Raw genomic sequence first — 27908 nt, forward strand, 5'->3', positions numbered from 1 at the left:
AACTCTCACCTGGGCCAGAACCCTAAGAGGGGCCACTTTCATTATCTCCCTTTTACTGATAGGAACACTGAGGCTTGGAGAGCCAAGATCATTTGCTGAAGGTTACAAGGCTAGTAACTGACAGATCTGGATTTGAACACAGCTCAGTCTGCTTCCAGAGGGCATACTTTCAGTCACTCATGTGCTGCTACCTCTCCATGCAACGGCTTCAGTGCATGACAAGGGCACCAGTGGCAAACACATGGTCTTCCATTTCTCCGGCATTTTTCATGACTCTGCCCCCATTCAGCCCTTCACATAGTTTCCTTCCTCGTTCAACCCTTGTGCCTACCCAGGTAGGTAACAACTGTTTTTCCATTTTATAGACAAAGAAGCTGAAGCGAATGTGGAGAAAACCCTTGCCTGGAGATGGCTCCAGCTATGCTAGGGGTTGAATTGGGGCCATCAGATGTATTCCCTCCACAAACTGCCTCCCTTGAGAGCATCTGGGGAGACCAAATGAGGGGAAGCTGAAAGTCGTGGAAGAGAGCAGGAGATGGGTTGTCAAGGGGACTGGGTTCTTGGCTGGTACTGCCATGTCTGGCTTGGTGGTCTTGTAATCAATCATTTGTTCACTGTAAAAATATTTAGTTAGTGCCATTCATGAGTCAGGTACCAGGGTAGACACTGTTGAATATAATCAATGTTGTTCCTTCCTTTGAGGAGCTTCCAGAGCAGTGGCCAATAGAGGCATAACTATACAAGTGACTGTATGATTGGAAGTTGGGGTCAGAGCTCAAGGGAAAATAAGAGGGTGTTTGGAGAGAAGCCAGATGGGAGTATATAACTTATAATGGCAAAGGGGTCCAGGGAGGTGTCCCTGAGGTGTGACATATAGGTTGAGACCTGAAGGATCCTAGGAGCTGGGGAGGCAAAGAGAGCATGGAAGAGTTCCAGGCAGAAGGACCAGCATGTTTGAAGAGTTTGGTATACAAGAAAGCTTGGGACATTGGAGGAATGGAGGGGTTGGTATATCGGAGGACTGGAGAATTGGAGGGCTCAGGGCACTGGGGGATTGGAAGGCTTGGGGCATTGGAGGAATGGAGGGGTTGGGGCACTGGGGAATTGGAAGGCTTGGGCACTGGAGGATTGGATGGCTTGGGCCATTGGAATGGAGGGCTTGGGGCTTTGGGAGATTGGAGGGATTGGGGCATTAGAGGATTAGAGGGTTTGGGGCATTGGAGGATTGGAGGGCTCGGGGCATTGGAGGATTGGAGGACTCGGGGCATAGGAGGATTGGAGGGCTCGGGGCATTGGAGGATTGGAGGGATTGGGGCATTGGAGGATTGGAGGGCTCGGGGCATTGGAGGATTGGAGGGATCGGGGCATTGGAGGGTTGGAGGGCTCGGGGCATTGGAGGATTGGAGGGATCGGGGCATTGGAGGGTTGGAAGGCTCGGGGCATTGGAGGATTGGAGGGATCGGGGCATTGGAGGGTTGGAAGGCTCGGGGCATTGGAGGATTGGAGGGCTCGGGGCATTGGAGGATTGGAAGGCTCGGGGCATTGGAGGATTGGAGGGCTCGGGGCATTGGAGGATTGGAGGGCTCGGGGCATTGGAGGATTGGAGGACTCGGGGCATTGGAGGATTGGAGGACTCGGGGCATTGGGAGATTGGAGGACTCGGGGCATTGGAGGATTAGAGGGTTTGGGGCATTGGAGGATTGGAGGGCTCGGGGCATTGGAGGATTGGAGGACTCGGGGCATTGGAGGATTGGAGGGCTCGGGGCATTGGAGGATTGGAGGACTTGGGGCATTGGAGAATTGGAGGGCTCGGGGCATTGGAGGACTGGAGAGTAGGATGAGGTCCCTGGAACCTTGTGGGTGAAAGGAAGAGTCGCATGAGATGAGGTTGACAAGGTGGGCAGAGAGGCAGCTTGGAGGCCAGGTTAAGACTCTGGGCTTTGATTCTGAGAGTAGCAGGAGTCAGCTCCCTCATCGGGCTGTGTGAGCTCAGTGACATCGTGGATGTGGGCGTGCTTTGAGGCAATTAAGTCCCTCTTAATGGAAGACGAGGATAGAAAAACAGAAGGCAGTGTGTTCTCTCCCTGCATAGAAGCACTGAGCTTGTAGCTCAGCAAGATACTGCCCATGGTCCTCTGCCTGCCCGGAAGGTCCTTTACCTCTGGCCTCAGCTCACCTTTCTTTTCTCCCATCTCCCCCAACCCCACGTGCCTACATCCCAGGCAGCTGGACCTGAAGGAGCTGCACCTGGCCCCCACAGTAGCTCCTGAATTTGATCATTCATTCACTCAACATATGTGCATTAAAGCCTCCTGTGTGCTGGGTCATTAAACTGAGCCCTAGAGACCCAGAGACCAGTGACTTATGACCTCACCTACAGGAACTCAGGCTATGGGAAGAGAGACTAGGAAACACATGCAGTTACACAGCCCACCTGATGTTCTGACCCCCGAATACCCTTCAAGGACTCACTCAAGTTGACCTTCTATGGTAGGATCCTCCCTGCTTATTCAGGGGCCCAGGTCTCTCTCCCCTAAGTGCCTGAAGTAGGGGCCACTTAGGAAAATGATGGCTTTTTTTTTTTTTTTTTTTTGAGATGGAGTTTCACTCTTGTCAGCCAGGTGTGATCTTGGCTCACTGCAACCTCCGCCTCCCGGGTTCAAGCAATTCTCCTGCCTCGGCCTCTCAAGTAGCCGGGATTACAAGTGCGTGCCACCACACCTGGCTATTTTTTATTTTTTATTTTTTGTATTTTTAGTAGAGATGGGGATTCACCATGTTGGCCAGGCTGGTCTCAAACTCCTGATCTCAGGTGATCCACCCGCCTCGGCCTCCGAAAGTGCTGAGATTACAGGTGTGAGCCACCTTGCCCGGCCAAATGATGGCTCTTAGATGGCACTTGTTATGTAGGAAACATTGGTCTAAGTACTTTACATGATCTGACTCCCCCAATCCTCATGAAAGTCCCATTTTACAGATGAAGAAACTGAGGCCCAGAGAAATCACTTGGCTGAGGTCACCCTGCTAGGAAGTGATGGGGTCTGGATTTGAACCCAGGCTGCCAGGCTCTCAACCTCTATACCGCTCAGCTCCTGGGCAGCCTAGAGTCTGGCAAAGAATTGTTCCAATGCCTCGTATTAACGGCCACACCTGCGGCACGTGGTGGTCTCTAAAGCATCCTTCTATCCAAGAACACGTCAGCAGCCCTGCAAAGCCTATAAGCAGGGGAGACTGGCTCCACTTTCCAGATGAAGGTGGAAAAACCAAAGGGAGGTGAACCCTGATAACAGCACCACCATTTTGGGAACCCTCGCCACGGCCAAACATCTTATATCTGCCAGCTCATCGGGGCCCTAGAAGTAGGTCCCTGCCTGTCTCTCAGTTGAGGACCCCTGGGCAGATGCAGGAGGCAAAGTTAAGGCTGCTCAGCCTCACGCTCTGCACCAGGTGGCAGGAAGGACTGTGGGCTTGGACTGAGGACCTTGGGCAAGTGGCTTCACCTGTGTGAGGCTCTGTTCCTTCAACCATGCAATGGGGCCCATGACCTCCCTCCCCAGAAAGGGCCATCAGGAGTCTAATGAGACGATTTGGTGAGAAGTTCCAGCCACGCCCTGCACACGGCATCAGTGTCCCGCAGTGGGACACAGCTCACTTCACTGCCTCCTGACAGGGTCATCTGAGCTACACTTTATGGTCCTCCAAGCCTCAAGGGGTGTCCTGGGGCTATCTGAGGTCTCCAGAGTGCATGAGATACTCCAGGTGCCCGAGAATGGTCTGCTCTCTGCTCCACATTTTCCCTGATCGCCCCCACAGCCCAGCCCAGCCCAGGCCCTGCTTCCACCCTGGGTACCTTTGATCTTCTCGCCCTTGCTCAGGGAGATCTCCCCCTCGGCTTGGGCCTGGTAGGACTTCACAGCCATGAAGGAGCGTCCGGGTACCGCTGAGTAGAGCTTCCTCCGCCTCCCGCGGCTGCCCAGGGAGCCCCCGGGGCCCCCTGAGCCCCCCGTGCCCCCGGCTGGCCCTTCCCGGGGTGTCCCGCTGGAGCTGCGTACACAGAGGGCATGAGAGGAGGGGAGGGTGGAGGGAGGGGACACCTCTGGGAGGACAGGGGTCCTTGGGTGGGGGAAGAGGACGGTGCATCGGGGGGAGGGGGGGGTTCCCAGCACTGGCATCCTCCAGGGAAGAGGGCATTTGGGGGCTCCCTCTGCCTGCCCGCAGCTGCCCCAACCAGCCCCCTCTCCTGCCTCCTGGCTTCCGGCTCTGCCCCCTCCCACGGTCCTGTGCGCACCGCCTGATTCAGCTTCCTGAGACTGAGCTGGGACTGTGTCATCCCTCCGCTCACGAGCCTTCCGCGACTCCCAGCTTCCTCCTGGGTCAGGTCCAACTCCTCTGCCCGCCGTTGCCAGCCTCTCCCTCACTTCCTCGGGACACGCCTGGCTGGCCTTCGCCTCCTTCTCACCCTCCTCTAGCCAGGTGGGCTTCCTGACCCCGGAATGTCCCCCGCCCCCTCCTCATCCTCCCTCCAGAGTGACCTCTCTGTCCCCCTCAAGTCCCTGCCACCCCCCCATCCTCTTCCTGTTCAGCTTCCCTCCACCTCACCCTGTCATTCTGTCTGTCCCCAGGGGCTGGGGCCCATGTTTCTTTGGGGTACTCTCTGCCTGGGGCCCCTGTCCTGGAGCAGACATCCAGCTAACATGTGGTGCACTGGGGGTGGAGTCGGGACAGTAGCTCCCAAGGCCTTACTTTACCCCAAGGTGACACTAGGGACTTGGATGAGGACCTACAGAAGGCAGCTGGGCTGGCCTCGGGGGAAGCCGCCGATCTGGAGAGGGGATTTGACGGGGCTGGGGACCGTGGAGCCGGGGCTGCCTCCCCTACCTGGGCCGGCCGCGGGGCTGCCTCTTGGCGTCCTCAGGGTGCCTCCCTCGGGATGGAGAGCGGGCCCTGGCACCCCGGGGGCTGCTGGCACTTCGGAGGGTCCCGCTGCTGAGCTTGGTGGTGGGGGCCGAGGGCTGCGACTGGCCCTGGGACCCTGAGGTAGGGCCAGGGGCCCCAGAGGACGCGGCCCCCGGGGCGGAGAACACCATCCAGTCGGGCAGCGCCATGCTGGTGTCACTGTTGGCCCGCAGCAGCGCCGGGGGCACCGTCAGCCCTGTGCCTGGGGGCCCCCGTCGCCGGGCCGCATACTTGGGGGACTCCTGGAAGGGCACTGAGAGGGCACAGTGGCGGCGGGGGGCAGATGTTAGGGGAGAAAAGGCAAGCAGGGGGCCATGCGGGGGCAAGAGATGGTGGGAGAGAGGCATGAGGGAGAAAGACAGAGATGAGAAAGGGAGGGGGGCCTGGAATTGCTCCCCCACCACCATCCAGACATTTTTGGTCCTCTAGGGTTTTCTCCATCCTATCCTGGCCCCCAAGTCAGGTCCCCCAACTCCCCCATCCCACCATGAAACCCCAACCGCCCCAGGTTCTCTGTGCAGTCCGAGCTCCCTGTCACTCACCCACATCCTGTTCTCGGTGGTTTCGGATCAGCTCCCCCAGCTCAAAATTCCCAGCAATCACTGCCACCTGGAGGGAGGGGGTAGAGGCAGGTCGGCCGGGGGCCCAGGCAGCAGAGAGAGGGCAGGGAACATGACGAGGTCCCCGGTCCGACCCAAACCTTCCACTCCGACAATGCCGCCCTCTGTCTTCTTCCAGCTCCCCCTCCACGGCCTGTCTACTTGCTTTCCTCATTGTCCCCTTCCTCATCCACTGGGTGTCACTGTCACCCTTTCCTTAGCCCTGGAAACTCCAGCACATCCCCTGCAGTTCCAGACCTGGAAGGGGGTCTGTCCGTTGTTATTCTTCACATCCTTGTCGGCACCTCGATACAGGAGGATCCTGGCACAGGTCTCCTGCGGGTAATGGCCAGTGGCACAGGACAAAGAGAGATAAAAAAAATTAAGATCACCCTGAGTGGATACAGGTTCTGTGCTAAGAGCCTCAGGAATAAATACTCCACCCTAAACCCGCACCACTCAGGACAGCAGCCACCTGCCAGGTACAGACCAGGAGCACTTTAGTTTAAACATGGCCGGCCCAAACGGAGATGCGCCATGCATGCGAAATACACCCTGGATTTCAAGGATATGCCATATGAAAACAAGAAAGAATTTAAATGTCTATAGCCAGGCATGGTGGCTCAAGCCTGTAATCCTAAGACTGTGGAAGGCCAAGGCAGGAGTTCCAGACCAGCCTGGGTGACATAGTGAGACGCCCCCCATCTCTACAAAAAAATAAACAGAAATTAGCCAGGCATGGTCGTGGGTGCCCGGAGTCCCGAATACTTGGGAGGCTGAGGTGGGAGGATTGCTTGAGCTCAGGAGTTCGAGGCTGCAGTGAGCTGAGGTCAAGCCTGAGTGACAGAGCAGGGACCTGTCTCCCCCCCAGAAAAAAAAAATGTCAGGTGTGGTGACACACACCTGTAATCCCAGCACTTTGGAAGGCTGAGGTGAGTGGATCACTTGAGGCCAGGTATTTGAGCACAGCCTGGCCAACATGGTGAAACCCCGTCTCTATCAGAAAATACAAAAATTAGCCAGGCGTGGTGGCGGGCGCGTGTAATCCCAGCTACTCAGGAGGCTGAGGTGGGAGAATCACTTGAAGCCAGGAGGTGGAGGTTGCAGTGAGCCGAGATCCTGCCACTGCACTCCAGCCTGGGTGACAGAGTGAGACTCTGTCTCAAAAAAAAAGTAATTTCTGTATTGATTCTATGTTGAAATGATGTTTTAGATACACTGTTATAAGTAAAATATGTTGTTAAAATAAATGTCACCTAATTATTTTCCCTTTCTCTTTAATATGGCCACTAGGATATTTGAGGGCATTTAGGGTATGTGCTCATGCTATGTTCCACTGGATGTTGGGGCTGGATAATCCTTTGGTGATTCATTGGTTTGTGGAGGGTGTTCTGAGCCCTGTGGGATGTTGAGTAGCATCCCCGGTCTCTACCACTAGATGCCAGTGGCACTCCCCTCCCCAGTCATGACAACCAAAAATGTCTCTAGACATTGCGAAGTGTGCCCTGGGAGACAGAAGCTCCCCGGTTGAGAACCACAGGTCTAGACCTTACGGAGGCTTACCATGTTACGTGCCAGGCACTTGGCACTTTAGAGGCAGAAGCTCATTGAATTGCCCAACAATTCCAGGACATGGAAATTGTCTCTATTTTACAGAGGAGGAAACTAAGGCTTTCAAAAGAGCCCAAGGTGGGCCAGGGGTGGTGGCTCACTCCTGTAATCCCAGCACTTTGGGAAGCCAAGGAGGGAGGATCGCTTGAGCCCAGGAGTTTGAGACCAGCCTGGGCAACATGGCGAAACCCCGTCTGTACAGAAAATTTTAAAAAATTAGCCTGGCTTGGTGGCACACGCCTGTAGTCCCAACTACTTGTGGGGCTGAGGTGAGAGGATCACTTGAGCCCAAGAGGTCGAGGCTGCAAAGATCCTTGTTCGTGCCACTGCACTCCAGTCTGGGTGACAAAGTGAGACCCTGTCTCAAAAAAAAAAAAAGGGGGGGGGTTGGGGGGGCTCAAGGTCACACAGCTGGTGATTATCAGCCTTGGATTCGAACCCAGATCTCTCTGACTCCAAAGTCTTCTATCTTAATCACACTTTCTGCCAGGCCCAGAAGGAAGGGGACACGCATTGTGGAGGAAAGGGTGGGGGCAGGACTGGGCCAGTGGGGACAGGGATGCCTTCTACATTCAGATCAATTTCTCACCAATGTCAATCACATGGCACCCATCGTCACTTTTTGGGCTAAGCACAAAGTCCATGCCACGGCCTAGGAGGGTTAGGGTTAGCTGAGCTAACCTGAGCTGCCTGCCCTGCCACTCCCCACTCTGACCCTCACCAACTTCATCTTCTACCACCTGCCCTTGCTCCCAGGCTGCAGCCACACTGGCCACCTCCTTCCTCTGACAGCACACTCATGCCCCAGGACCTTTGCATGGCTGCTCCCTCTGCTTGGAATCCTTTCCTGCTAGATCTCAGCATAGCTTGCTTCCTCACTTCGTTCAGGCTTTTGCACAAATGCCACCTCTTCAGAGAGGTCTTCTCTGGCCATCCTGTCTAAAAAAAAACCCTTGTCCTCTTCCTTGCTTTATTTATTTTTATTTATTTATTTATTTTTAAAATTTTTTTGAGATGGAGTTTCGCTCTTGTCACCCAGGCTGGAGTGCAGTGACACGATCTTGGCTCACTGCAACCTCTGCCTCCCAGGTTCAAGTGATTCTCCTGCCTCAGCCTCCCGTGTAGCTGAGATTACAGGCACCCACCACCACGTCTGGCTAATTTTTGTATTTTTAGTAGAGACAGGGTTTCCCCATGTTGTCCAGGCTAGTCTCGAACTCCCAACCTCAGGTGATCCGCCTGCCTTGGCTTCCCAAAGTGCTGGGATAACAGGCATGAGCCACCGTGCCCAACCCTTTGCTTTATTTTTTAGGACCACACTGATGTATGTGCCAGGCACTCTAAGCCAATGTTAACTCATTTTCTTCGTAACCCCATCTCCCTGAAATTCCATTTCCTGTTATTTGTCTCAGTAGTGTCTCTTCTCCTCTACATCATAAGTTGTACAGGGGCATGATTTTGCCTGTGGCACCCACCACCTGGATTAATGCTGGACCCACAGGGACTGTTCGGTAGAAGGAGTGTCCTCTCCCTTTTATCTTGGCCTAGCCAAACCCAACTTGGCCTCCAGCTCAACTCTACCCCAGTGCCCTCTGATGCTAATTTAACCACCATTTCCCAAGCACCTCCTTGATCTCACCCCTTCCACATGACAAATCCACCAAGGGGTTTGTATGGGCCTATGTTACAGGACAGGTTCAGAGAGGGCAGATGCTATGCCCAGGGTCACACAACCAGTTAGTGGAGCAGTTAGGATTCCAACAACCTGGCCTTCTTCTTCCCTTTTTTTTGTTTTTTTTTTTGAGACAGAGTCTCGCTCTGTTGCCAGGCTGGAGTGCAGTGGCGTGATCTCGGCTCACTGCAGCCTCCACCTTTTGGGCTCAAGCGATCCTCCTGTGCACCTGGCCTTCTGATCCTATGGTTCACCTATGTCCTATGAATGGACGACTCTGACTGCCAAAGTCACACATCGGGCAGCAGAGTTAGCCCAGTGTGTGTTCTGGGTGTGTTTGGGAGTGTGTGTGTGCATGTGAGTCTGTGCATGCCCGTGCTGCGGGCCAACTAGACTGTTAACTCCTGCCATGTGTACTTTTGCGTGTTTTTCTTTTCTTTTCTTTTCTTTTTTTTTTGAGATGGAGTCTCGCTCTGTTACCCAGGCTGGAGTGCAATGGCACGATCTCAGCTCACTACAACCTGCGCTTCCTGAGTTCAGGCAATTCTCTGCCTCAGCCTCCCAAGTAGCTGGGATTACAGGCGCCCGCCACCATGCCCGGCTAATTTTTGTCTTTTTAGTAGAGACAGGGTTTCACCATCTTGGCCAGACTTGTCTTGAACTCCTGACCTCGTGATCCGCCTGCTTCAGCCTCCCAAAGTGCTGGGATTACAGGTGTGAGGCACCGCGCCTGGCTTTTTGCATGCTTTCACAGCCCCAACCCCCACACTGGGGGCACAGGGCCAGAGCACAGCCCCTAAGCTCACCTGCTCCTCATCCTACTCTTACAAAGCTGAGAAGGTGTGCAAGTCAGAGTTGATGGCTCCCTCCCCTGGGCACCAAGAGAAACTCGCATTTAACGGCATCCTAGCACTTATCTCATGCCGTAGCCATGATTTGCTTACACGTCTGCCTCCTCACCAGACTGTGAACTCCCACCCCCCCCAACCCCGCCCTCGCCCTCCCCAGGCCAGATGCTGTGTCTGATTCATCTCACATCCCCAAGGCCTGGTGCTGTGCACATAGTAGGTGCTCAAGGAACGTGCATGGAAAGGATGAGGATGGAGGATGTGGGGTTGAGTCAGTCAAAATTCATTTGTTCGAGTCATTCATTCATTGGTTGAGTCATTCAGTCTGTTGAAACAAGCAAACACCTGTTGAATGCTCTGAGCCAGGCACTGTGCACAGTCTTGGTGGAAATCCAAGAGGGCTGACCCCATCATTCATTCACTCATTTTCATTCATTCATTCACTCACTCAACAAAGATGGAACTAGGCCTGCTGTTTGCTGGGGTCCTGAAACAGAGCAAGTAATCAGACTCAACCCCCACCCTTGAGGTGCTCACAGCCTAGACACGGATCTGACATTCACCACCAAATGCTGGACGGGCATATCAGGAGGCCAAGGTGGCAGAGGCTGAGGAAAAACTGTCAGACTCAGCCCTGGCTCTTGGAAAGCTTAAAGCCTGGGAGGAAGACAAGGGGGGAAATGGAGGAATCAAGTTCGTATGTGTTATGCATCGGTTTGTTAAGCCCATGGCAAAGGCAAGCAAACCTATTAACCCACTTGATCCTTTTGCATGGTAGATATTTATTTATCTATTTTTTTGAGACGGAGTCTCGCTCTATTGCCCAGGCTGGAGTGCAGTGGCATGATCTTGGCTCACTGCAAACTCCGCCTTCCGGGTTCACGCCATTGTCCTGCCTCAGCCTCCCAAGTAGCTGGGACTACAGGCGCCCGCCACCACTCCTGGCTAACTTTTTTCTTGTATTTTTAGTAGAGACGGGATTTCAGCGTGTTAGCCAGGATGGTCTCAATCTCCTGACCTAGTGATCCGCCCGCCTCGGCCTCCCAAAGTGCTGGGATTACAGGCGTGAGCCACCGCGCCCGGCCTGCATGGCGGATATTAATTATTGACCCATTTCACAGCTGAGAAAGGAGATCAAGGAGGGGAAAATGACTTGTGCAACTGTCCCACTAAGAAAACTCTGCCTGCTGTCTAATTCTAATTTTTTTTTTTTAAGGCAGGGTCTCACTCTGTCACCCAGGCTGGAGTGCAGTGGCATGATCATAGCTCACTGCAGCCTCCACCTCCCAGGCTCAAGCAATCCTTCTGCCTCAGCCGCCCGAGTAGCTGGGACTTCAGGTGCACGCCACTGTGCCCAGCTAATTTTTGTATTTTTTCATAGAGACCAGGTTTTCCCACGTTGCCCAGGCTGGTCTCGAACTCCTGGGCTCAAGCCATCCTCCTGCCTTGGCCTCCCAAAGTGTTGGGATTACAGGCATGAGCCACCGTGCCTGGTCTAATTCTCTATACCAAAATTTCTCTGTTTATGTGAACGGTACAGTTTCTGTCTCTCGACTGGACCCTGACTGACACTGGTGATGGTAACAATGACAATTATTATTCTGATGGCTGCCTTCCAGGGATGAGCACTTAGTATACACGAGGGCTCACCCTCGTCAATAGGAGCTGGCGTTATTCCCATTTCAGGAAGAAGGATGGAGCCTCAAAGAGGGGGAGGGACTTGTTTGCTCCCCACCCCCATCTGCCTGTGGGGCCGGGGCTTCTTCCCCCTCAGCTGCACGAGGGCCTGGGAGTCAGAGGATTGGTTGTGAGGCCTGTGTCGCAGAGCAGGAGACAGGAGCACGCGGGGAGAGAAGTGCCGGCACCATGTTGGTTCGGTTTGACAAGCACTGAGTCTTCCCTGGGCTCCAGGCATACTGCTGGCTGCCACAAGGCGGCACGTGGCCACCCGCCAAATCCCCAGCACTGCAAGTTCTGCCGAGGCAGAGGGGGCTGAGGGCTGTTTTGGAAGACTTCCTGGAGGAAGGGGGCTGACAGACCAGCTCTGTCATGCTAGCACCTGTCTCTCTAAGTACCCCCACCAGCTGCCCTTCAAGGGCAGGAAGCATCAAGAAACAGGTGGGGAGATTGAGGCTTTCCATGGGGCTGACCTGCCCAGGATGATCTGCAGCTCAGGTGGCTAAAGTACCAGAGGTCATGACACTGAAAGACCCGGCTCTTGCCAACCAGCTGCCACGAGCCCCCCTGCCTGCTCCGTACCTCTCCTCTCCTAGGAACTGCAGAAGTGGGGGTGTTCTTCCCATCTCCCTTCAGCACTCCCTTCCTGCTCAGGGACCCAGGTTGTCAGGACCCCCAAGGTCCTGAATTGCTAAAACTCCCATCCCACTGTCATTGCCTTCAGGGGCCACGGGGGCTGCACGTTGGCCTTTCCCCTGTGCCCTGCCGTGCCGCCACGTGGCACCTGCACACACCACTGGCTGAATGCAGACACAGGGGAACTGAGGACCCACAGCCCCCTTTCCTCTGGCTTTCTGCACAGGCTGTGCCCCCACCCTGGAGCACCCCTTTCTCCTCTTTTCTACTCCTGCTCATCTTAACACTGGGGGCACCTCCTCCAGGAAGCCACCTTCACCCCCAGCCACTCCATCCCAAGCCCAGTCCCAGATGTGGGCTCCCGCAGGGATCTGGATTCCCTGTGACTTTGCTCTGAGCACTCTGGATTGTAGCAGCAAACTATGTTGTCTGCCCTCTCCTAGGCCATGAGCTCAACACTTTGTCCCCAGCACCCAGCTCCAGGCCTGATACAGAGAAGGAGCTCAGTAAATATCTGTTGGATGGATGGATGGATGGATGGAGGAATGAATGGAGGAATGACTGGATGAAAGGGTGGAAATAGTGAAGAAGTGAAGGGTGCAGAGATGCAGTCAAGAGGAGTGTCTGAGCCTGGCCCTGGGGGAGGCGGCTATCGGGGATGTGAGGGGCCTGGGGTGGCCGCTGCTAGGCAGACCTTGTTGTAGAGGGCGCAGATGTGCAGAGCCGTGTTCCCCGAGGCGTTCTGGGCTCCAGGCTCAGCCCCGTAGAAAAGCAGATGCTCCAGGTGCTGAGAGTGACCCCGCTGGCAGGCCTGGGCAGGACAGGGAGCGAGGGGCATGGATCAGACCCAGGCTGTTCTCCCTCTGGGCCAAGAGTCTGTCTATGATCTGTGCACTGGCCTTCTCATCCTATCGTTCACCACATCCACCTCCCCATCACCTTTTAGCCCCGCTTCCTGCTCTGGGACCCAGGCTGTCAGCCTCAAAATCCAAATGTTCAGTCATTCCAAGGCCCAGGCGTCTGGTCTGCCTCCTTAAGGGGGTCAAGAGGACAGCCCATCCCTCTCAGGGGTCAAGGCATCAGGTTCCCCAGCCTATGCCCCCTTAGGGTCTTCCTGTCTTCACCCCCACCATTTCCTCTTTGGGGACCACGTTATTCTCACCCCCATGCTCTGTGAGGACCCTGGCATCTGGTTCCCAGCCCCAGCCCGTTGGATGCCTCGGGGACTGGGTCCCCCACCCCAGCTCTTCATGGCCTGAATCAGGAGCACCTGGTGGATTTCCTGCCAGCCGTTCTCATCAGCTATGCCCAGCTGGGCCCTGTTGAACAGGAGCAGCTCGCAGCATCGGGGGTCACCACCCACCATGGCCGTGTGGAACAGAGGGGTCAGCCCCCGACGGTCCTTGTAGTTGGGGGAACCCCCAAGGTCCAGGAGCGCCTAGGAACGGAGAGACAACCCAGTAGAAAAACACAGATGACAGTCACACATTAACCAGCTCATTCTGAAGCGCCAGGGGGACTGGACCGTCCTGGGTGACCTACAGTGGCCAATGACAGTCTCAGTTCTGCCATGATGCCCTTGTGCGACCTTGAGCCTGGCCCTTTCCCTCCCTGGGCCACTCTGATTCCGTGTGAACAATGTGGGACTTGGGTAGATGCCTCCAGAGGACACTTGCACTCTGACATCCCACCCAGCCTTTCCCCTGGGGGCGATCTTGGATGAGCCATTGAAAGACATTAGGGGCCACAGTACCCACCCATTCCACTTCCTACAGGTGGGTTGTTGGGGACAAATGAGAGGACAGAGTCTGGATGCTGGAGGGTCTCTGACCAAGTGGGAGGTGTTATTAGGTCCAGGATCTCAAAGAAGGGGCACAGCAGGAAGCCAGGGGACAGGTAAGCTTGGGTATGGGCAAGGATCGGGCCGGCCTCACTGGGGCTGGAGGCCACTTCCTGCCCCCACTTGAAGGACAGCTCTGGGTGTGGAAGGCTGGCAATAATGAACATTAATAGGAGAAAGTGTTGGCAGCAACCTTGTGTGAGGACAGCCTGTAGCAGTGCCATCCAACAGAACGTTTCCCCCATCGTGGGGATGGTCTGCAACTGCACCACCCTATATGGCAGGCACGTGTGGGCCCCTGAGCACTTGAACGTGGCTAGTGAGCCTGAGGAACTGAAATTTTAATTTTACTTCATTCTAATTAATTTAAATTTAAACAGCCCCAGGTGGCCAGTGGCTACTGGCTTGGATAGCGCAGGTCTGGAGGCTGGGAGGGGCGTGTGTGAGCAGGATGTGGGTTTGGGGGTGAGTGTGCACGGGATATACATGAAGAGGTTCTGTCAACTCCAGGGGTATACTGCAGATCTTTATGGCTGGCATCTGACTGCATTAGGGGCTCTTCAGGAAAGCATCTGAGGGAGAGAAGGGAGGGGCCGTTTAGCTGGAGCAGCTGTGCGTTGGGGTGCTTCTCAATGGCTGTCTTTGGGGGCAGCCCATCCTGACCCTCGTAGGAAGAGGAATCAAGTGTCCTGGCGGGGGCAGGGGGAGAAGAGTATTTTAAAATTAGACTGTGCAGCTGCCGCTGTGTATGTATTTTGTGGGTGTATGGGTTTGTCTATTTGGGAAAGTGCATTTGAGGCTGTGTACGTGGGGAAGGGGCTGTATTTGCATGTGAGAGAGGAGGGAGGGGAGCTGGTGCAGTGCTGGTTTGGAAGGGTAGCTGGGGGGCTGTTTTCAGGGTGTGTGTGGAGGGGCTCTATCTGGGGGCATAGCAGGGAGCTCACTTTGTATTTTAAGGAATGAGAAGGGTTTACACCTTGGGGAGACAGAGGCAGATTTGGTATTAAGCTGGGCCACAGGGGATGGAGACGTTCTGGGTGTTTAGGGGAGGAGGCTGTGCCCGGGTCTGTGTGATGGCAGCTATAGCCCAGGTGGGTGCATCTGGGGGGCCTGACAAGGGTGACAATAGGGGCTGTGTCTCAGTCTATGGAAAGGGGCTTTGAACTGGGGACATGAGAGGGCCTATTTTTAACTGAAACCAAAGAACTGAGGTTTGAGAAAGAACAAAGGGAAAAGGAGAGAGGGCCCCATGGCGGGGATGGGGGGTCCCCGAAGCCTCACCGTGAGTGCCAGGCAGTGTCGGGCGCATGCGGCCTTATGCAGTGCGGTCATGCCATCCCGGGCCCGGAAGTCAATGTGGGCCCCGCCCAGGCACAGGGTTCGAATCACCTCTACAGAGCCTTCGGTCTGGGCCGCCAGTGTCAAGGGGGTCTCTGAAGGGCGGGAAAAGCTGGTCACATGAAGCCCCTTCTCCTCCCCTCCATCCCTTCCCATTTTCCAGGCTCTATAGCTCTCCACCCCACAGCCTCTGGCCCCGTGGCCTCCCCCTTGGACAGCGATGTGTTTGGGAGACACCAGTCAGGAATGGATGTGAATGCAGATGGCACCCCTGCTCCCCAGCTCTGTCCTCGCCCTGAGGTCCTCCTGACGCGCACCCCTCCCTACCTCCCGAATCCGAGTCATGGTAATTGGGGTCCAGCCCCTTGTCCAGCAGCCGCGCCACCTTGTCAGATGTCCCGAGCTGCACATACTCCAGGAACTTCTTCAACCCCGTCTGAGCCATGGGCAAAGACAGAGAAGACAGGACAGTCAGGAGCAAGGCAGAGAAGCAGGGTCCTCAAGCAGCGACGTCCAGTGAAAATATACGTGGAGTCACATATGCCATTGAAAAGCTTCTAGCAGCCTCCTTTACAGAGAAAGTACCCAGCCCTTTGGGAGGCCGAGGCGGGAGGATCACTTGGGCCCAGGGGTTCGAGACCAGCCTGAGCAACAAAGTGAGACCCTTATCTCTACAAAAAATGCAAAAAACTAGCCAGGTGTGGTGGCACACGCCTGTAGTCCCAGCTACTCGGGAGGCTGAGCTGGAAGGATCCTTTGAACCCTGAAAGGTTGAGGCTGCAGTGAGCCATGATTGCACCACTGCAGCCCGGGTGACAGAGCAAGACCCTGTCTCAAAAAAAAAAAAAAAAAAAAAAAAAGCAGGGTGGTTGGGGGTGAAGTGTTAGTTGTGTTGAAATTCATGTTAATGATATATGTTATTTAACTGATACAGCTACAATGTTACTGTTTCAACAGGTAATTGAGATGAAAATTATTAATGAGGTTATTTAACTTTTTTTTGGTACTAAGTCTTTGAAACTGAGTGTATATTTCACACTCACAGCGAGTCTTAGTTGGGACCAAACACACTGCAAGCACTCAGGAGCCACACTTGGCCAGTGGTTCCCAAAGTGGACCGTGAAAGTCTGGAGGGATGGAACATTTAGGGGAGGAAAGAGTTCAACGCATGCTGTGGTGGGGAGAGGGTAGACAAGGAGGGATTGGGAGTTTTTCCTTCTCAAGGATCAAGAGTTCTTCATTTCTGACCAAAGCAGTTCCCAATTTCCTCCCAGCTCTCACCATCGAGACACAGGAGAGACAGGGGCTGAGGATCGGTGGGCAAGGTACCAGGAGGACAGATATGGCTGGAAAGGGGGGTGTAATAGTTGGATTTTGCAGAGAGTCAGGCTATGAGGTTGGGAGAAATGCAGCCTGTCTTTGAAATAGACTCTAGACAGAAGGACCTTCAATGTCAGGGTTCTAGGCCAAGGTGGGGAAGTAAAGAGGCCTTGGATGGATATGGGGGGAGGCAGGGGAAGAGAAGGGAGACTCAAAGGAGGCCAGGTGGGAATGATGTGGGCCCAGGCAGAGGGATGAAGGGCAAAAGAGGAAAGTAAGAAGGGGTTGTGATGGGGATAATGGGGGGTATTTGTGGTTGTCTCAAATGTGGTAAGGCATCCCAAGTTAAGCGGGGGCAGTGGCCAGAGGGATTGCTGGCTTGGGGAATGTGGAGGTCTGTTGGGAAGAGGTGGGGAGAGAAAGTGGTTGGGCAGGGGGCTCCGGTGGTAGGGGGCTATAGGGGATAGGTGCCAGCAGGGTTTTCTCACCTTCGTGTGCAACTTGGCCAGCTGCTTCTCATCCAGGTTGGTCTGTTTGTAAACTCGGGTCTTGTATCGGAACTGAGGTCAAGGGTAGGGTAGTGAGAGAGACACAGAGACTTGGAATCAGGGGCCTGGGGAGAAGGCTTGGGGTAGGGGAAGGTCTGATCCCCTTCTAATTCCCCGGGGTAGCTCAGGGTGGGAGTGAAAACAGCCCTGGAACCTTGGTCTAGGCGGTAGATGGGTGGCAGTGGCTTTTCCGACAGTGCTGGATATTATGGTATATGTGCACTGCAACCCCTGCCTTGAAGGAGGAGGAGTCTGGACCCCACAGGGAATGTTCTAGAGTGCCTACTGTAATTGGGAATCCTCCCCCAATTTGATGGGCGAGGAGAAGCTTGGGGCAGGAAAGTGACTTGGCCAAGGCCACTTAGCTGGTCAGAAGCAGAACAGATGGTAATTTGAACTCAGGACTCTCTGACTTCCCTGTGATGCTTAGAAGGTCTGGACTCGCACACTGGGTGCCCCCTCGTTAAGGTTTCGAGTGTGTTAAAAAGTGGGTGGGGGTCAGATGTGTTTTAGGGCATGCCTTCTCTTATCAGTGAAGGAGTTGGGGAAGCTTCACCTCCAGGTAGGGGACCCCCTTCTCAAAGGACTGGGGGTACTCCCGCAGCAGCCTCTCCTCCTCCAGGAAGTTGGCATCACGGCCTGAGGTGGCCGGTTGGAACAGGCCATAGTTGAGCACATCCTGCAGGCTCTCGCTCAGGGCACAGAGCACCTGCTGCTTGGCCGTCCAGATGGTGGCATCGGGGTTGAAGCGCAGGCATTTCTGGTTGGGGAAGAGATAGGGCCTAGGGTGGGCCAGGGGCCAGGGAAGAGCCTGAGGTGGGTTGGGAAGTGAGCCAGGAGCTGAGTGTGGGGGTGATTCCTGGGAGGACACCCAGCACCAGTGGACTCCCCATGTCGGTTGGAGCCCTGTCCCTCTCCTGCCGCTGGCCAGTGGGCAGGTACTCACTGTCTGGTGCAGGTCCGGGATGCCAATCCTGAAGACCATCATGCTGAAGTGGGCGTCGTCTGGGACGGACATTGAGCGGCCCTGGAGGCCTCTAACAGAGGCCAGGCTACCAGGTGCCCCACTGCCCTGACCCCGGGTCCCCCGGGGGCCTCGACCTGGCCCGTCTGGGGAGCTGTCGGACTCTGAGCCCCCCTCGGGACACTCGCTGGCACTGTGGCGTTCCTCGTCCTCGCTTGTCGCGGGGCTGTGGGTCATCGTGGGGCCACGGGGCGACGGGGGACGGCAGCATCACAGGCGGCTGCAGGGGCCAAGGGCGGCCATCAGACTAGGAGCCCGGGACCCCTCAGAGGCCGCAGGCGCTATTCGGTGGTCAAGCGGTCAAGGGCAGCCTACCCCCACTGCCCAAGATAGGCAGGAAGGAGGCCGGGCACACCCTCGGCCTGCACGGCCTCCCCTGCCGCCTCCTCCCACGCTGGCACGCACACACCCCTGTCCCTGACATGCTTCTGGCATGTGTCTCCTTCCCTGCCCTTGGCCCCGCTTGCAGCCCGCCCCCTGCGCCCCACTTTGCTGGTGACCCAGCGTGGCCGTGTCCCAGAAACCGCAGAATCACCGCGGGAGCTACTGGCCCACTTTGCCAGGCCACAGAAAATGCAGCTAAAATTAGCTAAGGACAGACAGGTGGACAAACTGACAGGCATCCTGCCCTCCTGGCCCCAGCCTGGCCCCTCATCCCAGGGCCGGGGGGTGGGGTTGGGGAGAAGCTGAGGCTGACACTGAGATGTAGTAAGGGGGAGAGGGAGGTGTGGTGAGCCTGGAGCGGGTGGAGCTGGTGACTTCACTCAAGTGTGGCTGACAACGCGTGGCATGCCGAGTAGTGCTGGGGAATCTGCCGTCCCAGGGGAGCAAGGGGCACTGAGATGGGGGTGTCATGGGCAGAGCATTTGGCCTAGGGTGTCCCCAAGGGAACCACAAGAGGTGGCTTTTGGAGACTGGGACATCTTGAGAGGGTGTGCGGGTGGGTGGGGAGGTCGGCCTGGGGAGTGCTGTCCAGGTGACAGTGGTGTGGTGGCCCGGGTAGATGTGGGTGGCTGCAGATGACCTGTAGCTCTTTTCTAGGACTGCAGGGTGGGTGGGCTGGCTTGCTGGGTACTAGGGGCTCCACTCTGAGGACTGGGGGTGTTAGGAGGGAGGCTAAGAAGTGAGAGGAGGGTCTGGGGAACTGAGGTGGGGGATCATCTCTAGATCCTTGCTGTTCTCCCTTGAGGTGGCCTTATGAGGGTGGAGCCCCTTCCAAATGGGGTCCGCCTCCCTTCTGTTCTCCCCCAACTCCCACCCCAGCACCGGAAACCAGAATGTCTGGTCTGGTCCCTCCCCCCCACACCAGGCCCGGTTCCTGCACCGTTGCCATGGAGATGGGAAGCAGTGGAGGGTACTGCTGACTTTGGGGGAGTGGGGATGGGCTGGGGGGTTGGGAAAAGGAAGACTAAATGTGTGTGGTGGGAGGAGAGTTCCAGGAGGTGTGGGCGAGCGAGCCACTAACCCAGGGCCGGGGGACCCCTCCCCCACGCGCGGCAGCGCTGCGAAGCCCCCTCCCCCTCCAGGTACCCAGCCACGCCGCCCCACCTCGTCCCTGCGGAGACCCCGGCCGCCTCCTCCCTGCCCCGCCGCACAGCCCACCTCGCGATCTGGGGCCCGCAGACACTCCCCCTCGGCTGACCCTGGCTGACCCCCAGCCTCAACCCCGCTCGGGGGGGGTGGCCGGTGGGATGAAAGAAAAGCTGGCTAGGGCCCCCCGCGCGTACGGCTGCCCCAGCCCCCCGGGCCGGCTCCGGCCCCTCCCCCTCAGGGCTCGCGGGAGGGAGCGGGCACGCTCCGCCGGGGCGGCATGAATCAAACGCTCCGCGGCTAAGAATAGCTGGCACGCAGCTGGTACCGAGACGGGCTGAGGAATCGGCGAGGGGGGTGGTGGAGGACGCGAGAGAGGGGGTGCCCTGGGAGGCTGTGGGGGGACAGGGGGCGGCTGGCGTGGCCGAGAGCGGGGCCAGGGAGAATGAATGGAGGCGGAGGGAGGCGGGGAGGGGCGGGGAGAGAGAGCCGGAGCCGAGGCTGGGAAACTGGTGGGGGAGAACCCGGCCGGGGAGAGGGGCGGGGGGCTCCGGGGAGCAGGAGTCGGGGGCGGGAGCCGAGGGGGCGCGCCGGCCGGCGGTGTAGGGACTGGAGACCTGGTGGGGACGCAGGGAGCTTGGGCAGGGGTGGAAAGGGACGGGAGGAGCCTGGAAGGAGAAGCGGGAGCTGGAGGGGTCGAAGGGGGCGGAGGAGGCCCGGGCCTAGACCCTCGCTGGAGGGGAGTGGAGACCAGGGTGACCTGGCGGAGGGGCCCAGGTACGCCAGGGAGGGCGAGGCGGGGGAGTGGCCGGGCTGGGCGGGGAGGCAGGTACCAGGACCGAGCCCTTGGCCCCGGAGAGCCGGGAGGCGGGTTCGGGATAGGGGCTCTGCTGGCGGGGGGTGGGGGGCGCGCCCTCCCATCAAGGATGCGATCTGGGACGGGGCACCGGGGACCCGGGCGTAACCCAATTTGGTGTCGCCCAGGGCAACGCTCCCCACCTCACCCGTACCCCCAGCCGCACACCCAGGCCAGGAGCCCGGCCCCGGGCCAAGGACATCCCGGGCGCCCTCGCCCCCTCCCGCGGCCCCGGCCCCGCAGCTGCCCCAAACCCCCAGGTTCTCGACCCCCTTACCTGCCTGGCGGGGCTGCTGAGTCCCGGTCGGCGGCGCCCGCGGCCCCTCCCCCCTCCCCCCACCCCCCACCCCCCCGGAGACGGGGGACCCTCAGGCCATGCCCCACCGCCCCGGAGGGCGAGCGGGCCCGGGGAGGGGGCGGGCGGGGACCGGGGGGGAGGGCGGGAGGGCCGAGGACCTCACCCCCCCCGCGGGCCGGGCCTGGCCATCCGCAGAGCGCCCCCCCTTCCGCCGCGGCCGCCGCGCCCCTCCTCGCCCGCCCCCGGCTCGGTCCGGCCGGCTCCGGGCGCCGCGTCTCCGCCTGCTCTTCCTCCTCCTCTTCCTCGGGCCGCCGCCGCCGCCGCCCGCTCCGCGCCTCCTCTGCCACCCTTCTCGCTCTCTCGCTCTCGCTGTCTCTCCCTCACCCTGTCTCTCTCCCTCCCTCTCTCCCTCCCTCCCCTCCCTCCGCCCTCTCCCCTCCCTCCGGGAGCCGGCGGAGGAGACATCGCCCCTCCCCGCGCCCCCAAACCTCGCCCATCCCCCACCACCGCCGGCTCCGCCCCCTACCCTTGCCCTCCCCCACCACTCCTCGCCACCTCCGAGTCCCCAAATCCTGACTCCGCCCCTGCTTGCTCCCATACCCCGACGAAGGGGTCCTGCCCCCATAAGGGTGCCCCCGACACACACCTCAGGACCACCCCCTCCCAGAGAGCTCCCCGCCGCCCTACACAGAGTGGGGCACAATAAATATTTGTTGCCAGACTCTACACCCCCAAATTTAAGTCTGAAGGCTATAGATTCCCACCCTGTCCCCCCAAACACACACACACCCTTTCCATTTAAGCACTGGGTCAGGGCACACGTGGACATACCTGGGCCAGGCCACATTTCCCCAAGGCACAGGTGCATAGTCACCAGCTGTAACGTAACCTGCAGAGTCCCCACATACACACACTCTCCAGCGCATGCATGCCCAGACACAATGCACCTGGGGTACACAGCTACAAACACACCCAGCTACATGCAGTTGTCACACCCCTGTGCCCGGGCACACACTCAGCACATGCACACATTTGCCCACCACACACGCACGTGTGCGCGCACACACGCACACAGGCGTTCACCCCGGTATGCATGCCCAGATCTCTCAACACCAAAACGGAGTTACAGCACTGTAGAGACGTGTGCACGCCTTCCCATCACACCCACCCACCGTGCTGTCCATTGCACTGGCTCGCACTCACCCGTTTACATGCCCAACACCGTGCCATCCTTCCCCTCCAGGATAGTTACTGCTGACATTCCTGGAGCACTTTCTGTGTGCCAGGCTCAGGGACTTTCGCCATCCCCATTTTCCAGAGGGGGAAACCAAGGAACAGAGAGGCTAAGTATCTTGCCCAAGGTCATCCAGCTGTAAGGAGGTGGTAACAAGGATCAGGAACAGGTACGCTGGCTCCAAAGTCCTCACTTGACCACTGTTGTGCACTACTGGGCATATCCCCTCATAGTTGCATATCCTTATTCATCACACACAGACACACCCAACCGTCTCCTCAGAGTTTGCACATGTCTGTGTAGGCACGCATATGCAGCCAGCTGCAGGCAGACAGCTCATTCATGCCTGGGACGCACCCACAGGGACAGAGCAGATCCCACAGGGCAGCAGTGAGTGGTGAGTGTCCCCTTAGCCCAGGCTTCCTCATTCTCCCAGCTCCAACAGCACCTCCAGGGCCTGCAGGGGGCAGTTCTAGGCAGCTTCTGGGTTCCCCTCCAGCTGCAGGCTCTCCGGGGTACCCGAGTATGAGCTGGAGGAAGTGCCTGCTCAGCCTAGGGAGGCCTCTATCTTGATGCGTACCCACTAGCCCAGGTGGTGAGCAGCTGGGCCCGGGGAAAGCACAGCTGCCCATGTTGGCTCCAGCAGCCAGAGAGGCTGTGCACCCCTGCACACTTTACAAGGCCTTTCCCCACATATGCATTATTTCTTGAGGTCTGTAGCTCCTGGTGAGGGGCCCCAGGTTCCCAATGGGCACCTGAGAGGCCCAGGCTCTGAGGCAGGGAGCAGTCTGCCCAAGGTCACAGTGCCCTCGATGTACCAGGATTTCTTGGAAAACGGAAGGCTGGAGGCACTGATTTCCAAGGCCCCTCCTGGGGCTCCCGGCAGCCGAGGGCAGATGCCCTGCTCTTGGAGCCAGAAACCTTGGCTAGCTGCCGCCACACTGGTGACCTCCAGCAGGCTATGCTGTTTCAGAGCCTCGGTCTCCTCCTTTGAAGAGCAGGCCCAGTGATCCTTGGCTGGTGTGCCCCATGCTTGTTGGCACCACCAGCCAGGCCTGGGCTGGAAAAGCCCTGCGTGACTCATGGGCCTGACATAGAGGGGCATGGCATGGCATTGTTCTTCCTTGCCTCCAAGCCTCTCTCCCACTGCCCTCACCACCTCTACCTACCCTGCCACCACCACCCTGGGAACTTGGGTGCCAGCAAACCAAAAAGGTGAAGCTTCCAGGCCTTTGACCCCACCAGGAACGGCTACCCTCTCGCCCACTCAACAGGTTGATTGAACATCTACTATGTGCTAGGTAGGCCTTGTGCTAGGAGATGCATCAGTGCATAAAAATCCCTGCTTTCATTGGCAGGGAACAGACAAACAAACAAACAAGATCGTGCCAGTCTTGATTATACCAAAAAGATGAAATGGGGCATTTTAATAAAGTAACTTGTGGAATAGATAAGGTGGTTGGGGAAGGCCTCTTGGAGCTGAGACCTCGATGATGAGAAGGAGCTGGGGAAAGAAGCTTCTAGAAGGAGGAAAGGGCTAGTGCAAATGCTCTGAGGTTGTAATCAGCTTAGTATTTGGGGATGAGCCAAGAAGCCAGGGAAGGTGGAGGCTGGGGGTGGGTGAAGGGAGTGGGGGTGATGAGGCTGCAGAGGTGCAAAGGGTTCTTCCTTCCCAGCCCCCAGCGTGGTAGGCTGCGCTGAGGACTGAGGCCCGGGCTTGGCTTCCCTCCTGCTTATGATGGGAAGGTGGGGGAGCAGGGGAGTGGGGAGTGATGTGATCTGATTTATGGTTTGGAAGGATTGCTTTGGCTGCGGCAAGCAGCCGGGATTGGAGGGGCTCAGGAGGAAGGAGGGGGAGGGCGAGACTGCAGTGGTCCAGGCTGAAATGAGGTGGCTTGCTGAATGCTCAGAGCTCCTTGAGCACACAACCTAGCGTCTGTCGATTTCACCTCCCGGAGAAACCTTCCCTGACTGCTCCGCCAGACTCCTCACCCTTTCCCATCTCCAGCCCCCTCATCCCCGGAGCTATCTGGCTGCTGGTCTGCAAGCAGCTGGAGTCCCCAGCATCACCCAGCCCAGAGCCTGGCCTGCAGGAGGCTTCTAGTAAAGTGGCCAGTTAATCCCCGAGCCCCGTCTTCCAGGGTCATGCACACAGTCACACTCGTGCTCTTCACATGTGTCACCCCGCCCCCACACACACTCACTTGGATCTCCAGACAAGGGCTTGGAGGGTGGGATGGGCAATCTAGGGGGCAGGAGGGGCCCCGGAGTCTCCTCCATTGAGTGTGCAGGCGATGGTGGCCACAGGGTAATAACAACCTCAGCGAGACCCTGAGGTCTGCCCCTCCATAGGAATGGCCAGGCAGGGAAGAAGGGAGCAGTGCTCGGTCCCAGCATCCCACCACTGCCCAGATGGTTCTGAGCGGGTTCCTGGGCTGAGGCCGGGGCCTATGTTTTCCAAGATTCCTTGGAGAGCCAGCTCCATCCTCTTCCTGATTATCTGATCTTTGGGCTACAGCAGAAGGAAAGAGCAGGGCGGAAGCGAGCTCTGGAAAGTGGAAAGAGGAGGGTGTGCGAGGAGACCCAAGGCGGGATCTCGGCTTTGGAACGTTGGAGGTTTCCGGCCACAGAGGCAGGGCCTCCGGGGAGCCAAGAGGGGCGGGGAGAGACACACACAGAGAAGCAGAGGAGACCAACGGACCGGACAGAGACGAGGAGAGGAACAGGAAGAGAGAAGCTGGGAGAGTCGGGAACCTGGGGGCTAGTGACCTGCACACAGGGCAGGGGCACTCGGCAGTTCCCAGAGGCCACCCCTCCCACCCCAGACATCCAGACATCTGGAACTTTGGGTGCCAAGAGTCCAGCTTAATGCAGGCAGCCTGGCTTTTGGGGGCTTTGGTGGTCCCCCAGCTCTTGGGCTTTGGCCATGGGGCTCGGGGAGCAGAGAGGGAGTGGGAGGGAGGCTGGGGAGGTGCCCAGGAGGAGGAGCGGGAGAGGGAGGCCCTGATGCTGAAGGTGAGCTCTGGAGTGTCAGGGAGCTATGGGTGGTGAACTGTGGGCCTGGGAGGGGGTATTTCAAGGTTAGGGAAATGGACAATGAGGAGCGATTGGGATAGTCTCAGAGGAGTGGGAGGGTGATGGGCTCAGAGACAGGACTCAGGCGGCAGAGAATGAGTTATGAGTTGGAAAGGGGCGAATGGGGCATCTTGGTGGCACGCTGGGGCTCACCACCCCTCCCCTGCCCCAGCATCTGCAGGAAGCCCTAGGACTGCCTGCTGGGAGGGGGGATGAGAATCCTGCCGGAACTGTTGAGGGCAAAGAGGACTGGGAGATGGAGGAGGACCAGGGGGAGGAAGAGGAGGAGGAAGCAACGCCAACCCCATCCTCCGGCCCCAGCCCCTCTCCCACCCCTGAGGACATCGTCACTTACATCCGTGAGTAACCAGAAGCCCTCACCCCCAAACTCCTAGGCCGCCGCGGTCACTTTCGCAAAAATGAAGGGTAGATTCACTGCCAGGTGGCCTTTCAGTTGTCCATTGCCCAGCCCAGAGCCCCCACACCCCTAGGAGCCCCAGGTCCACGGCCACGCCTCCTAAGAGCCTGGGCCACTCGACCCTACCTTCCAGGAGTCCGGGGTGTCCCCCCCACCGCCACCCCGCCCTCAGGAGCCCTAGATCCCAGTTCTCCAGGTCCTCAGGCCCCCCGCTGCATCTCCAGGCTCCCCCTCCAGCATGATCCCTGTCTGTCCGCAGTGGGCCGCCTGGCCGGCCTGGACGCAGGCCTGCACCAGCTGCACGTCCGTCTGCACGCGTTGGACACCCGCGTGGTCGAGCTGACCCAGGGGCTGCGGCAGCTGCGGAACGCGGCGGGCGACACCCGCGATGCCGTGCAAGCCCTGCAGGAGGCGCAGGGTCGCGCCGAGCGCGAGCACGGCCGCTTAGAGGGTGAGTCCGCGGCGCGCGGGGTGGAAAAAAATGAGACTATCTGGGCCAGGTGTGGGACTGGTTGAGAAGGTGACCCTAGGTGTCCGGGGCGGGAGAGTTCGGGAGAGCTGCTGTGTGCTAGCGGACGGGGTTAGAGAGCTGGGAGGCTGAATGCAGGGAACGGGTGGGCACTCCAGACCCGCGCGGACCCGACTGGGGCAGCACCACGCCCCCTACAGTCCAGCTCCCACCGCCTGGCCCCGCCCCTGGAGGACCAGACTCTCCACCTCCTGGCTCCCGCGGTTCTGACCACGCCTCCTCCCAGCCCTCCCCATGAGTTCCTGGCCCCGCCTCCCTCCACCCCCGGATGTTTTGTCCTCGCCCCCTTCCAGACTCTGAATGCATGACCCCGCCTCCTTCTCTACCCGGCCCCGCCCACAGGCTGCCTGAAGGGGCTGCGCCTGGGCCACAAGTGCTTCCTGCTCTCGCGCGACTTCGAAGCTCAGGCGGCGGCGCAGGCGCGGTGCACGGCGCGGGGCGGGAGCCTGGCGCAGCCGGCAGACCGCCAGCAGATGGAGGCGCTCACTCGGTACCTGCGCGCGGCGCTCGCTCCCTACAACTGGCCCGTGTGGCTGGGCGTGCACGATCGGCGCGCCGAGGGCCTCTACCTCTTCGAAAACGGCCAGCGCGTGTCCTTCTTCGCCTGGCATCGCTCACCCCGCCCCGAGCTCGGCGCCCAGCCCAGCGCCTCGCCGCACCCGCTCAGCCCGGACCAGCCCAACGGTGGCACGCTCGAGAACTGCGTGGCGCAGGCCTCTGACGACGGCTCCTGGTGGGACCACGACTGCCAGCGGCGTCTCTACTACGTCTGCGAGTTCCCCTTCTAGCGGGGCCGGTACCCCGCCTCCCTGCCCATCCCACCACCCGGCCTTTCCCTGCGCCGTGCCCACCCTCCTCCGGGATCGCCCTTCCCTTCCTGGCCACGAGTGGCAGCGTCCTCCCCGACCCCCAGGCTGGGCGCTTCTGGGAGGGCTCTTGCGGTGCCGGCACTCCTCCTTGTTAGTGTCTTTCCTTGAAGGGGCGGGCACCAGGCTAGGTCCGGTGCCAATAAATCCTTGTGGAATCTGACTTGAGGGGCAGTGAAGGCAGTCTTGGACTTTATCTCCTGCAGGGGAAGCCGGGAAGGGCCAGACCCTGGTCTTTGGGCGCGTGTCCTGGCCTTTGGATGCCTGTTCTCCTTTTTACAGATGTCATTTGAGCCCCAGATGGAGTGATGGAGAAACACAGGTGCATATGTACACACGGTCATCTGTTCTGTGCACAGATGGCCGAAGTACACGCGTACAAACGCTGTAGACACCTTCACCTCCATCGTGCCCTCTCTCTCGGCCTTTGGGACCCAGGGCCTGCCAGTTGTCCCAGGCCTTGGCCTTGGTCCTGGTCAAAGAGATTTGGGAAACGTGAAGGGGCTAAAGGCTCTGACAAGTCCGGCAGGAAAGAGCCCGTTTAATTTGTTTAAGTGGCGTGTCCAATTTGTATCCCCAGATGATATGGTTTCATGGACTTGTTGGGATGATATATTGAGACATGGACTTAAGGACTCACCCAACCCTGAAGCTTAGACTTCCTCCCAATTTTCCCTCCTCTGCTTCCTGCCAGTGAGGCCAGGAGCCAGTCTCTTCCCCTCTGTGAGCCTCGGGTTTTTCATCTGAACGTGGGCACAATCCCTCCTACTTTGTGCGGCTCTTGGGATGTTCAGGTGAGACCAGGACAGTGTGCATTTGGTGGTGGCTGAACTTGAGCCACACACTACCTTCCGTCCTCACCTTTTTTGTTCCTTTTTTGAGACAGGGTCTTGCTCTTTCGCCCAGGCTGGAGTGCAGTGGTACAATCATGGCTTACTGCAGCCTCAATCTTCTGGGCTCAAGCAGTCCTCCCACCTTAGCCCCCCAAGTAGCTGGGACTACAGGTGCGCCCCACCACAACTGGCTAATTTTT

The 27908-nt window shown here is 58.1% G+C and overlaps 2 protein-coding genes across 6 annotated transcripts in view; one reads left to right on the forward strand and one right to left on the reverse strand.

Moving 5' to 3' along the window:
• The window catches only part of SHANK1 (SH3 and multiple ankyrin repeat domains 1), a 60506-nt gene extending 39330 nt beyond the window's left edge, over positions 1-21176 (reverse strand). For 3 of the 4 annotated variants that reach the window (XM_055370202.2, XM_055370201.2, XM_055370200.2), the window contains exons 1-12: positions 20733-21174; positions 17992-18289; positions 17602-17805; positions 16986-17057; positions 15505-15613; positions 15121-15272; positions 13270-13437; positions 12694-12810; positions 5814-5891; positions 5499-5565; positions 4879-5209; positions 3851-4044 (exon numbers count right to left, since the gene is read on the reverse strand). In XM_055370202.2, the coding sequence (XP_055226177.1) occupies positions 3851-4044; positions 4879-5209; positions 5499-5565; positions 5814-5891; positions 12694-12810; positions 13270-13437; positions 15121-15272; positions 15505-15613; positions 16986-17057; positions 17602-17805; positions 17992-18246 (1747 nt within the window). In that variant the 5' untranslated portion in view covers positions 18247-18289; positions 20733-21174. Of the gene's footprint in view, positions 1-3850; positions 4045-4878; positions 5210-5498; positions 5566-5813; positions 5892-12693; positions 12811-13269; positions 13438-15120; positions 15273-15504; positions 15614-16985; positions 17058-17601; positions 17806-17991; positions 18290-20732 lie in introns of all 4 variants that reach the window. The other variant, XM_055370203.1, reaches the window with a different exon arrangement.
• CLEC11A (C-type lectin domain containing 11A) lies at positions 68-27038 on the forward strand. 2 transcript variants are annotated; one of them, XM_055370204.2, is made up of 4 exons: positions 68-335; positions 25235-25421; positions 25740-25931; positions 26352-27038. In XM_055370204.2, the coding sequence occupies exons 1-4, from the start codon at positions 180-182 to the stop codon at positions 26795-26797; spliced, it is 981 nt and encodes a 326-aa protein (XP_055226179.1). In that variant the 5' UTR covers positions 68-179; the 3' UTR covers positions 26798-27038. The 2 variants fall into 2 exon arrangements, with proteins under 2 accessions (XP_055226179.1, XP_030860548.2); XM_031004688.3 differs by lacking the exon at positions 68-335 and adding an exon at positions 24636-25002.
• The last annotated feature ends 870 nt before the right edge of the window (positions 27039-27908 follow it).

The sequence above is a fragment of the Gorilla gorilla genome, chromosome 20, assembly GCF_029281585.2.
Source record: "Gorilla gorilla gorilla isolate KB3781 chromosome 20, NHGRI_mGorGor1-v2.1_pri, whole genome shotgun sequence".
Classification (NCBI taxonomy): Eukaryota; Metazoa; Chordata; class Mammalia; order Primates; family Hominidae; genus Gorilla; species Gorilla gorilla.

Coding starts and splice junctions, on each gene's coding strand:
- CLEC11A (XM_055370204.2), top strand. CDS start 180: ATGTGCTGCTACCTCTCCATGCAACGGCTTCAGTGCATGACAAGGGCA. Junction 25,422..25,739: donor GGACATCGTCACTTACATCC/GTGAGTAACCAG, acceptor GTCTGTCCGCAG/TGGGCCGCCTGGCCGGCCTG. Junction 25,932..26,351: donor CGAGCACGGCCGCTTAGAGG/GTGAGTCCGCGG, acceptor CCCCGCCCACAG/GCTGCCTGAAGGGGCTGCGC.